Source organism: Somniosus microcephalus, chromosome 12 (assembly GCF_052327205.1).
Source record: "Somniosus microcephalus isolate GS21.2 chromosome 12, FLI_Smic_1.0, whole genome shotgun sequence".
Taxonomy (NCBI): domain Eukaryota; kingdom Metazoa; phylum Chordata; class Chondrichthyes; order Squaliformes; family Somniosidae; genus Somniosus; species Somniosus microcephalus.
In genome coordinates, this window is record NC_140998.1 from 2,061,124 (window position 1) to 2,074,233 (window position 13,110).

Genomic DNA, 13,110 nt, shown 5'->3' on the forward strand with positions numbered 1-13,110 from the left:
CCCAGTGTACTTCAGGAAGTGGCCCTAGAAATAGTAGATGCATTGCTGGTCATCTTCAAGAACTCGATAGACTCTGGAACAGTACCCATGGATTGGAGGGTAGCTAATGTTACCCCACTATTCAAAAAAGGTGGCAGAGAAAAAGCGGGGAATTATAGACCGGTAAGCCTGACATCGGTAGTGGGGAAAATGCTAGAGTCTATTATAAAAGATGTAATAGCAGAACACTTGGAAAGCAGTGACAGGATCAGACAAAGTCAACATGGATTTACAAAAGGTAAATCATGCTTGACTAATCTACTGGAATTTTCTGAGGATGTAACTGGTAAAATAGATAAGGGAGAACCAGTGGATGTGGTGTATTTGGACTTTCAGAAGGCTTTCAATAAGGTCCCGCATAAGAGATTAGCGTGCAAAATTAAGGCACATGGGATTGGGGGCAAGGTATTGACTTGGATAGAGAACTGGTTGGCGGACAGAAAGCAAAGAGTTGGAATAAACGGGCCGTTTTCCGAGTGGCAGGCAGTGACTAGTGGGGTACCGCAAGGATCGGACCTAGGACCCCAGCTGTTCACAATATATATTAATGATCTGGACGAGGGAATTGGATGTAATATCTCCAAATTTGCAGACGACACAAAGCTGGGTGGGAGGGTATGCTGTGAGGAGGATGTCGTGAAACTCCAGTACGATTTGGACAGGTTGGGTGATTGGGCAGAAACATGGCAAATGAACTATAATGTGGATAAATGTGAGGTTATCCACTTGTGGCAAAAACAGGAAGGCAGATTATTATTTGAATGGCAATAGATTGGGAGAAGGGGAAGTGCAGAGAGACCGGGGTGTTCTTGGGCATCAGTCGCTGAAGGTAAGCATGCAGGTGCAGCAGGCGGTTAAGAAGGCAAATGGTATGTTGGCCTTCATAGCGAGAGGGTTCGAGTACAGGAGCAAGGATGTCTTGCTGCAGTTGTACAGGGCCTTGGCGAGACCACACCTTGAGTATTGTGTGCAGTTTTGGTCGCCTTCTCTGAGGAAGGATGTTCTTGCCACGGAGGGAGTGCAGCGAAGATTCACCAGACTGATACCTGGGATGGCAGGAATGACGTATGGAGATTGGGTCGATTGGGCTTATATTTGCTAGAGTTTAGAAGAATGAGAGGGGATCTCATTGAAACTTATAAAATTCTAAGGACTAGACAGACTAGATGTAGGAAGGATGTTCCCGATGGCGGGGGAATCCAGAACAGGGGTCACAGTCTAAGGATAAGGGGTAAGCCATTTAGGACTGAGATGAGGAGGAATTTCTTCTCCCAGAGAGTGGTGAACCTGTGGAATTCTCTACCACAGAAGGCAGTTGAGACCAATTCATTAAATATATTCAAGAAGGAGTTAGAGATATTTCTTAAGGCTAAAGGGATCAAAGGATATGGGGAGAAGGCAGGGACAGGGTACTGAATTTGGATGATCAGCCATGATCTCATTGAATGGCGGAGGAGGCTCGAGGGGCCGAATGGACTAGTCCTGCTCCTATCTAGGTTTCTACGAGGTGATCTCATTGAAACATAAAATTCTTAAGGGGCTCGACAGGGTAGATGTAGGGAGGATGTTTCCCCTGGCTAGGGAATCTAGAACACGCAGTCACAGTCTCAGAGTAAATGGTCGCCCATTTAGGGCTGTGATGAGGAGAAATTTCTTCACTGAGAGTTGTGAATCTTTGGAATTCTTTACCCAAGAGAGCTGTGGATGCTTAGTCGTTGAGTATATTCAAGACAGAGGTCGATAGATTTTTGGAAACTGAGGAAATAAAGGGATATAGGGATAGTGCAAGAAGGTGGAGTTGAGGTAGATGATCAGCCATGATCTTGTTGAATGGCAGAGCAGGCGCGAAGGGTCAAATGGCCTACTCATAAGAACATAAGAAATAGGAGCAGGAGTAGGCCAATCGGCCCCTCGAGCCTGCTCCACCATTCAATAAGATCATGGCTGATCTGATCCTAACCTCAAATCTTCTATCACTCTCCATCCCACCCGAACCCATGTGATCTCCCGGGAGAGGCGAAAAACCAGGTAAAAAACCCAATGGCCAATTTGGGAGAAAAAAATCTGGGAAATTCCTCTCCGACCCATCTAGGCGATCGAAACTCGTCCAGGAGATCACTCTGTCCCTATATTTTCGACAGTACTTACCTTCTGTAAAGGCGATCTCCACCCCAGCCAGGAACAGGAATAAAACCATCTCCTGAAATCTAACACCGAATTAGAACACAAGAAGTAGGAGCAGAACCAGGCTACACGGTCCCTGGGCCCACTCCACTACCCACAGGGCCATGACCATTCCGAACCTAGACTCATGTCCAATTTCCTGCCCGCTCCCCGTAACCCTCAATTCCCTTTACTTCTAGGAAACTATCTATTTCTGTTCTAAATTTATTTAATGATGTAGCTTCCACAGCTTTCTGGGGCAGCAAATTCCACAAACCTACCACCCTCTGAGTGAAGAAGTTTCTCCTCATCTCAGTTTTGAAGGAGCAGCCCCTTATTTTAAGATTATGCCCCCTAGTTCTAGTTTCACCCATCATTGGGAACATCCTCACCGCATCCACCCGATCAAGCCCCTTCACAATCTTATATGTTTCAATAAGATCGCCTCTCATTCTTCTGAACTCCAATGAGTAGAGTCCCAATCTGCTCAACCTCTCCTCATATGACCACTCTCTCATCCCCGGGATTAACCGAGTGAACCTTCTTTGTACTGACTCGAGAGCAAGTATGTCTTTTCTTAAGTATAGACACCAAAACTGTATGCAGTATTCCAGGTGCGGTCTCACCAATACCTTGTATAACTGCAGCAATACCTCCCTGTTTTTATATTCTATCCCCCGAGCAATAAAAGCCAACATTCCATTGGCCTTCTTGATCACTTGCTGCACCTGCATACTAACTTTTTGAGTTTCGTGCACCAGGACCCCCAGATCCCTTTGTACTACAGTACTTTCCAGTTTCTTGCCATTAAGATAATAACTTGCTCTACGATTTTTCCTGCCAAAGTGCATAACCTCACACTTTCCAGGATTGTATTCCATCTGCCAAATCTCTGCCCACTTACTTAGCCTGTCTATGTCCCTTTGCAGGTTTTTTATGTCCTCCTCACTCACTACTTTCCCTCCCATCTTTGTATCATCTGCAAACTTTGATATGTTACACTCGGTCCCCTCCTCCAAATCGTTAATATAGATTGTAAAGAGTTGGGGACCCAGCACTGACCCCTGCGGAACACCACTAGTTACTGATTGCCAGTCTGAGAATGAACCATTTATCCCAACTCTCTGCTTTCTGTTAGAGAGCCAACCCTCCACCCACGTCAGAATATTACCCCCAATCTTGTGATTTTTTTATCTTGAGCAATAATCTTTTGCGTGGCACCTTGTCAAATGCCTTTTGGAAATCTAAATACACTACGTCCACTGGTTCCCCTTTATCCACCCTGTATGTTACTTCCTCAAAGAACTCAAGCAAATTTGTCAAACATGACTTCCCCTTCATGAAACCATGCTGAGTTTGTCCTATTAAATTATGTTTATCCAAATGTCCCGTTACTGTCTCCTTAATAATGGACTCCAACATTTTACCAACCACAGATGTTAGGCTAACAGGTCTATAGTTTCCAGCCTTCTGCCTACTACCCTTTTTAAATAAGGGTGTTACATTAGCAGTTTTCCAATCTGCCGGGACCTTTGCCGAGTCCAGGGAGTTTTGGAAAATTATTACCAATGCATCCACAATCCCTACCGCCACTTCCCTCAAGACCCTAGGATGTAAGTCATCAGGTCCAGGGGATTTATCCGGCTTAAGTCCCATTATTTTACCAAGTAGCACTTCCTTAGTGATTTTAATCGTATTTAGCTCCTCTCCCCCCTAGAGCCCCCTGTTTGTCCAGTGTTGGGATATTGTTAGTGTCCTCTACCATAAAGACTGATACAAAATATTTGTTCAGCGTTTTTGCCATCTCCATGTTTCCCACCATTAATTTCCCGGTCTCATCCTCTAAGGGACCAACATTTACTTTAGCCACCCTTTTTCTTTTCATATAACTATAGAAACTTTTGCTATCTGTTTTTATATTTTTTGCTAATTTACTTTCATAATCTATCTTCCCTTTCTTAATCAATCTTTTAGTTATTTTTTGCTGTCTTTTAAAGACTTCCCAATCTTCTATCCTCCCACTAGATTTGGCTACCTTATATGCCCTTGTTTTTAGTCGGATACTATCCTTAATTACTTTACTTGGACACGGATGGCTATCTTTTCTTTTACACCCTTTTTTCCTCAGTGGAATATATTTTTTTTGGAAGTTGTAAAATAACTCCTTAAATGTACACCACTGATCATGTACCGTCTTACTCTTTAATCTATTTTCCCAGTCCACTCTACTCAATTCCGCTCTCATACCTTCCTAGTCTCCTTTATTCAAGCTCAGCACGCTTGTTTGAGATCCAACCTTCTCACCCTCTACTTGAATATGGAATTCAACCATGTTATGGTCACTCATTCCAAGGGGATCCTTTACTAGGACATTTTTAATTAATCCTGTCTCGTTACACAGGACCAAATCTAAGGTTGCTTGCCCCCTGGTCGGTTCAGTTACATACTGCTCAAGAAACCCATCCCTAATACACTCAATAACTCATCCTCAAGGCTGCTCTGCCCAATTTGATTTGTCCAGTTAATAGGATAGTTAAAATCCCCCATAATTATAGCTGTTCCCTTATTACAAGCCTCAACTATTTCCTGATTAATACTCCGTCCAACAGAGTTGCAACTGTTCGGAGGCCTATAGACTGCGCCCACTAGTGTTTTTTTCCCCTTATTATTCCTTATCTCTACCCAAACTGTTTCACTATCCTGCTCCTTTGACCCAATATCATTTCTCTGTATTGTAGTGGTTCCTTCCTTTATTAACATAGCCACCCCACCTCCCCTCCTGCCTGTCCTTCCTGATTGTTAAATAACCTGGTATGTTTAATTCCCAGTCATGGTCACCCTGCAGCCATGTTTCTGTAATGGCCACAAGATCATACCCATATGTAGTTATTTGTGCTGTTAACTCATTCATTTTGTTACGAATGCTACGTGCATTCAGATAGAGAACTTTCAAATATGTTTTGTGACACTTAGTTCCTGTTTTTTTCCCCTTTTACTACTTTACCTTTTACTCCATACCTTCTGTCCCTTCCTGACACGTTTTTTAATTTCCCACTGCTACCTAAGTCTATGACCTTCTCCGTTGTCATTTCTGTTATTTGCTCTCTAGAAACCTCCCCCCCACTAATTAGTTATATGATTCGCCAGGACTCTAGTCCCAGCACTGGCCAAGTGGAGTCCGTCCCAACAGAACAGCTCCCTCCTGTCCCAGTACTGGTGCCAGTGTCCCAAGAAGCAAAACCCATTTCTCCCACACCAGTCTTTGAGCCACGCATTTAACTCTCTGATTTTATTTATCCTAGCCAAATTCGCTCGTGGCTCAGGTCATAATCCAGAGATTATTACCCTTGAGGTTCTGTTTTTTAATTTGACCCCTCGCTGCTCATACTCCTTTAACAGAACCTTCTTCCTTGTCCCATCTACGTTGTTTGTACCAACATGGACCACGACAACTGGATCCTCCCCCTCCCACTCCAAGTTTCTTTCCAGCCCAGAAGAGATGTCCTTAATCTTGGCACCGGGCAGGCAATACAGCCTTCGGGACTCCCGCTCTTGACTGCAGAGAATCCTATCTATCCCCCTAATGATACTCCTGTTTCTTATGTTGGGCTTGTGACCTCAATACTCATTTGCACAATGTATACATGTGAACTTTAACCTTTGTGCGTTTGTTGGTAAAATGGTCAGACAAGAAGCAGAGTGAGAGTGTTTTTTGATTGTTGGGTGTCCTTTGCTTCCTTGTTGGTTAATGGTTATTGTTTATCTGCTAAAATGCTGGACTTCAGCACCATAGAAACACCAGCCACATTGTATATGGAGAAGGAAGCTGTCATTGTAGTCAGCTCGACCAATCAGAATAACCACTCTAAGCCAGCACAAGACCAACTAACAAACCTTTCCAACATCACAGTAATGGTCAAGCAGCCTCTGACCACAACTTGGAGGGAAAGCGGGGAGGGGGCGGTCAGGAGTGCGGGGGCGGGTCCGCAGCGAGAGCGGAGGGGCGGGTCTTGTGCGATTCAATATTCTCAATCAATCTAATGGTCAAAGTATCACTCGCAACTGTTGAACAAGAAACCTAGAAGTGCCTCCAAAAGGTGGTGTGGCTGATCAATTCATGTTAGAATTCCAAACTTTGGTAAGAGAAAGACTGAATTTGCACAGAATGGTAGCAGATGTTTGTTAAGTAAATATGCACATGATGTACATTTACCAGTTTTGTGTATCAGGTGTTTTCTACCAAAATTAGTGCATGTGGCTAAGAAGGTGTTGTAGTAACAGCAATTTCTATTGGACGACACCACTATGACTGTGTGGGAGGCTGGTTTAGGAAGAACAGGGATGCACTAAATCGCTTGTGTTTATCACAAGAACAAAAAGGTTGCTTGACCAGCCATAGTTAAGAGGAATAAAAAGAACATCATTGGTTTTTTGGGCGGGAGAGGAAATAAATGAACAAAACGGAATAGAAGCTTACCATAGCTGACGACAAGAAGAAAAAATGGTGTACTTCTGATCATTTGCAGAATAGACTGAATGTACGAGTAATTCTGCGACGAGTTGGCATGGATAGCTGCCTGTGCTTGGCTTGGCGGAATATCTGGCTTCTCCTGAAAAACTGAAATCAAAGAAAGCAGTTATAAAGTAGACCACACCCATTTGGCCCTTTAACTACAGTCTTTGTACAAAGCAATGCATTCAAAAATATATTAAATGTTTTTTTTTTTTTTTTTTTATAAAAAGAGGGGCATTAAATACTATTGCAACCTTTTTTAAATTCCAGCTTTGATCAGGTGAAGCAAAACAAATTTGGAATTAAAATAATAATGTTGAAAACAACAAATGAGTGCCATCTTATAAGCACATTAATATGTGGCACGAGCTCCCCTTACATCACTGAACGCATACCCAGGGTCACACACATTATTGCTGCCTGGCTTAATAGCATGGAATATAGTTGCCCTAATTCTAAAACGACACCCAGCCCAATTTTCCTTTACACTGAAGTTGATGCGCTACCGTCCTCATTACAACCCGCTTAAGTTGAAAATGTCACCCACTGAGCTTTTACAACAATCTGGTGGATTTTATTTACGGAAGGGTATCAAGGGATATGGAGGAAACTGGGTTTGATAGAGTTTTGTTAGGCAAGCGAAGGTGAATTAAGAGTTATGGAAGAACAGTGGGTAAATGGGGTTGAGGTACAGATCAGGCACGATCTGATTGAATGGGAGCACAGGCCCGAGGGGCTGAATGGCCTCTTCCAGTTCCTGCGTTCCTCAACCACCACAACAGATTAACTGGTCATTTATCGCATTGCTTTTTGTGGAAGACTGGCGTGCACAAATTGGCTGCCCCATTTGCCGACATAACGGTGACTATATTTTAAAAAAGTTACATTCTGAGAGGGGGGGGGGGGGGGAGGGTAAACAGCCAGAGGTCGTTGTCCATATCGTTATAAACGACATAGGTAGAAAGAGGGATGAGGTCCTGCAGGCGGATTTTTAGGGAGCTAGGGAAGTGATCAAAAAGCAGGACCTCAAAAGGTAGAGTGCCATGAGCTAGTGAGTATAGAAACAGGAGGAGAGAGCAGATGAAAGCGTGGCTGGAGAGATGGTGCAGGAAGGAGGGCTTTAGATTCCTGGGACATTGAGACCGTTCTGGGGGAGGGGAGACCTGTACAGGCCGGACAAGTTGCACTTCAACAGAGCTGGGACCAATGTCCTCGCCATGGTTGGGGGGGGGGGGGGGGGGGGGGGGGGAAACGGGACGACGACTGTGGTTTGCTGGTGCTGTTGGGGAGGGTTTAAACTAATTTGGCAGTGGATTGGGCACTGGGATGAAGCATTAGAAAGGAGAAGTGGGAGTGGTATATAGACCTCCAAACAGTAATGCTGAGGTTGGGGATGGCATTAAATGGGAAATTGGAGACGTGTGCAATAAGGGCACAGCAGTCATCATGGGTGACTTTAATCTACATATAGATTGGGCTAACCAAATTAGTAACAATACTGTGGAGGAGGAATTCCTGGAGTGTTTACGGGGTGGTTTCCTGGACCAATATATCGAGGAACCAACCAGAGATCAGGCCATCTTAGACTGGGTATTATGTAATGAGAAAGGATTAATTAGCAATCTTGTTGTACGAGGCCCCTTGGGTCGGAGCGATCATAATATGATAGAATTCTTCATTAAGATGGAGAATGAAGTAGTCGACTCAGAGACTAGGGTCCTCAATTTAAATAAAGGAAACTACAATGGTCTGAGGCGCGAGTTGGGTAGGATTGATTGGGGAATGTCACTCAAAGGGTTGACGGTGGATAGGCAATGGCAAACATTCAAAGGCCGCATGGATGAACTACAGAATTTGTTCATCCCAGTTTGACATAAAAATAAAACAAAAAAGGTGACTCAACCGTGGTTAACAAGGGAAGTTAGGGATAGCATAAGATCCAAGGAGAGGACATATAAATTGGCCAGAAAAAGCAGTAAACCTGAGGATTGGGAGCAGTTTAGGATTCAACAAAGGAGGACAAAGGGATTAATTAAGAAAGGGAAAATAGAATATGAGAGTAAGCTTGCCGGGAACATAAAAACTGAATGTAAAAGGTTTTATAGATATGTGAAGAGAAAAAGATTGGTGAAGTCAAGCGTAGGTCCCTTGCAGTCAGAATCAGGGGAATTTATAATGGGGAACAAAGAAATGGCAGACCAATTAAATACATATTTTGGTTCTGTCTTCACAAAGGAGGACACAAATAACCTCCCAGAGATGTCGGGGAACATAGGGTCTGATGAAAGGGAGGAACTGAAAGAAATCAGTATTTGTAGGGAAATGGTGTTAGGGAAATTGATGGGATTGAAGGCCGATAAATCCCCAGGGCCTGATAATCTACATCCTAGGGTACTTAAGGAAGTGGCCCTAGAAATAGTAGATGCATTGCTGATCATCTTCCAACATTCGATGGAATCTGGAACAGTACCCATGGATTTGAGGGTAGCTAATGTTACCCCACTATTCAAAAAAGGTGGTAGAGAGAAAACGGGGAATTACAGAGCGGTAAGCCTGACATCGGTAATGGGGAAAATGCTAGAGTTCATTATAAAAGATGTAATAGCAGAGCACTTGGAAAACAGTGACAGGATTGGACAAAATCAACATGGATTTACAAAAGGTAAATCGTGCTTGACTAATCTACTGGAATTTTTTGAGGATGTAACTGGTAAAATAGATAAGGGAGAACCAGTGGATGTGGTGTATTTGGACTTTCAGAAGGCTTTTGATAAGGTCCCGCATAAGAGATTAGCGTGTAAAGTTAAGGCACATGGGATTGGGGGCAAGGTATTGACTTGGATAGAGAACTGGTTGGCAGACAGAAAACAGAGTTGGAATAAACAGGTCTTTTTCAGGAGTGGCAGGCAGTGACTAGTGGGGTACAGCAGGGATCGGTCCTTGGACCCCAGCTATTCACAATATATATTAATGATCTAGACAAGGGAACTAGATGTAATATCTCCAAATTTGCAGACGACACAAAGCTGGGTGGGCGTGTGTGCTGTGAGGAGGATGCTGAGAAACTCAGGATGATTTGGACAGGTTGGGTAATTAGGCAGAAGCATGGCAGATGCAATACAACGTGGATAAATGTGAGGTTATCCACTTTGGTGGCAAAAACAGGAAGGCAGATTATTATCTGAATGGCAATAGATTAGGAGAAGGGGAACTGCAACGAGACCTGGGTGTCCTTGTGCACCAGTCGCTGAAGGTAAGCATGCAGGTGCAGCAGGCGGTTAAGGCGGCAAATGGTATGTTGGCCTTTGTAGCGAGAGGGTTTGAGTACAGGAACAAGAATGTCTTGCTGCAGTTATACAGGGCCTTGGTGAGACCACATCTTCAGTATTGTGTGCAGTTTTGGTCGCCTTATCTGAGGAAGGATGTTCTTGCCATGGAGGAAGTTCAGCGAAGATTCACCAGGCTGATACCTGGGATGGCAGGAATGACGTATGAGGAGAGATTGGGTCAATTGGGCTTGTACTTGCTGGAATTTAGAAGAATGAGAGGGGATCTCATTAAAACTTATAAAATTCTGACAGGACTGGACAGACTAGATGCAGGAAGGATGTTCCCGATGGTCGGGGAGTCCAGAACCAGGGGTCACAGTCTAAGGATAAGGGGTAGGCCATTTAGGACAGAAATGAGGAGGAATTTCTTCACCCAGAGAGTGGTGAACCTGTGGAATTCTCTACCACAGAAGGCAGTAGAGGCCAATTCATTAAATATATTCAAGAAGGAGTTGGATATATTTCTTAAGACTAAAGGGATCAAGGGGTATGGGGAGAGGGCAGGGACAGGGTACTGAATTTGGATGATCAGCCATGATTGCATTGAATGGCGGAGCAGGCTCGAGGGGCCGAATGGCCAACTCCTGCTCCTATCTTCTATACTTCTATGTTTTGAGAAACAAGGTGCACAAAGGATTGGGAGAGACAGATAGCATAAGAAATAGTGTGGTTATTAGGTGGGGTCAGATTGAGAGAGAATACAAGGTGGTCAAAGATAAGTTTACAGTGCATGTGTGTAAATGCATGAAGCCTGGTAAATAAGGTTGGTGAGCTGCAGACGCAAATAGCCACATGGGAATATGATGTTGTGGCGATAATGGAGACCTGGCTCAAAAAAAGGGCAGGATTGGGTATTAAATATTCCTGGATAGAAAGTATTCCTGGATAGAAAGTGTTCAGGAAAGATAGGAGGTGGGGTGGCAGTATTGATTAAGGAGATTATAGTGCTGGAGAGAGAGGATGTCCTGGAGGGGTCAAGGACAGAATCTATTTGGTTAGAATTCCAAAAGGCATTTGATAAAGTGCCACATAATAGGCTTGCCAGCAAAGTTGAAGCCCATGGAGTAAAAGGGACAGTGGCAGCATGGATACAAAATTGGCTAAGTGACAGGAAACAGAGAGTAGTGGTGAACGGTTGTTTTTCGGACTGGAGGAAGGTGTACAGTGGTGTTCCCCAGGGGTCGGTACTAGGACCAGTGCTTTTCTTGATATATATTAATGACTTGGACTTGGATGTACAGGGCACAATTTCAAAATTTGCAGATGACACATAACTTGGAAGTATAGTGAACAGTGAGGAGGATCGTGATAGACTTCAAAAGACAGACAGGCCAGTGGAATGGGCGGACACGTGGCAGATGAAATTTAATGCAGTAAAGTGCAAAGCAATACATTTTGGTAGGAAGAACGAGGAGAAGGAATTGGATAAGTACCTGAAGGTAAAAAAAATTGCAGGGTTACAGGGAAAGGGCGGGGGAGTGGGACTAGCTGAAGTGCTCTTGCAGGGAGCCAGCATGGGCTCGATGGGCCGAATGACCTCCTCCTGTGCTATAACCATTCTATGATTCTCATTCGTTGGCTGTGAAATACTTTGGGACATCCCGAAGATGTGAAAACTACAATATAAATGCAAGTCCTTTCTGTATATATAAAGTAGGCGTTGAATACGATAATAGTTTTGAAGCAAAGGGCGAGTGCATTTGTTTGTTCACGATTCACCACTTATCTTGCTCTCCTCAATTTGCACCCTTGTGTGTGTACTCTGGACGGGCATAATCACCTTTTAAGGTTTAAAAAATGTTTATCTTCAGTAAATACACAGACAGTGCAGCATAATACTGTCTGCACCACTGCATAAGGAAACTACCTGAAGCAAGCAAACTGCTGCTGTAGAAGCAAAGCCAGAATCAGCTGCCAACTCGAGTTAATAATACATTTCTGGCAATGTGTCCTGCTTGGATAATTCAACAGGCTCCTTACCTAGGATGACAAGAATGAAAAGCACAGTTGCCACTGCAGCAGTGCCATAAAACATGACGTTGATATGGTAAGTCAGTTGATCCAGGTCATCCACATTTGGTACCAGCATGGGAGGAACTAGAAACCCCACTGCAACCCCCATCTGTGGAGACAGGTGGAAGGAAATGTTATTGACAGCCAATGCCAAAAAAGTGGATATGATGTTACAGATACTTTACTTACTGGTGATCCACATATCAGTCATATTCTACATCACCATCAGGCTAGTTACTTTTTCATCTAGATCAACTTTTGTATACCTGCTATATAATGGGAAGGAAATACCAGGGCTTAAAGGATTAAATTACGAGGACAGGTTGCACCTGCATACCAAACCAACCAGTCGCACCAGTCACACCATGAAAACAGGCTATTTGGCTCAACTAGCCCGTGTGGGCGCTTATCTAATCCCACGTGCCTGTACAGTTCCCATATCCCTCTATCCCCCTTCCCTTCAAACATCCAATCTATTATTAAATATTTATGTGGTCTCTGCTTCAATCACAGGGATTTAGAACACAGGGTCAGAGAAACTTCTTTCCAGAGAGTTGAGACTGTGGACTTTGAATCCAGGGTTAGTGGTTGAAAACATGCCAATATTCCCCCTCCACCATATTGGTCAACTCCTCAAAGAAGTCGGTCATGTTTGTGAAGCACAATGTTCCCCACTGCAGATGTTAACCTGGGTTAGTTCAGTCTCCCTTGTTGAAGCTGGGCATTACACTGGCCATTGTTCAGTCCTCCAACACACTCTCAATGGAACTCTGCAATATCATTTCTACAGCCGCTGCTATTCTTCCTCCAGTTTCTTCAGGGCCATCCAGTGATCATTTTCTTACCCACAAATGCAAAGATCTTTATCAGAGCAGTCCATTAAGACAGTCCCAGGATCAATGCTCAGAGTTTTCAGAGTTAGGTATTCACCAGGGATCACTGAGGATGGTAGAACTGCTGTTAGTGTACACATGCGACAGGAGGGAAAGGGGGGGGGGGGGTGGTAAAACATCAGCTAGTGTTTCTGCTTCCAATGCTATCCAGTGACACCTG

The 13,110-nt window shown here is 43.9% G+C and overlaps 1 protein-coding gene across 3 annotated transcripts in view; it reads right to left on the bottom strand.

Moving 5' to 3' along the window:
* Positions 1–13,110, bottom strand: part of flvcr2a (FLVCR choline and putative heme transporter 2a) — a 238,658-nt gene that overhangs the window by 171,755 nt on the left and 53,793 nt on the right. For all 3 annotated transcript variants that reach the window (XM_086002524.1, XM_086002523.1, XM_086002525.1), the window contains exons 2-3: positions 12,025–12,166; positions 6,680–6,820 (exon numbers count right to left, since the gene is read on the bottom strand). In XM_086002524.1, the coding sequence (XP_085858650.1) occupies positions 6,680–6,820; positions 12,025–12,166 (283 nt within the window). The remainder of the gene's footprint in view (positions 1–6,679; positions 6,821–12,024; positions 12,167–13,110) is intronic.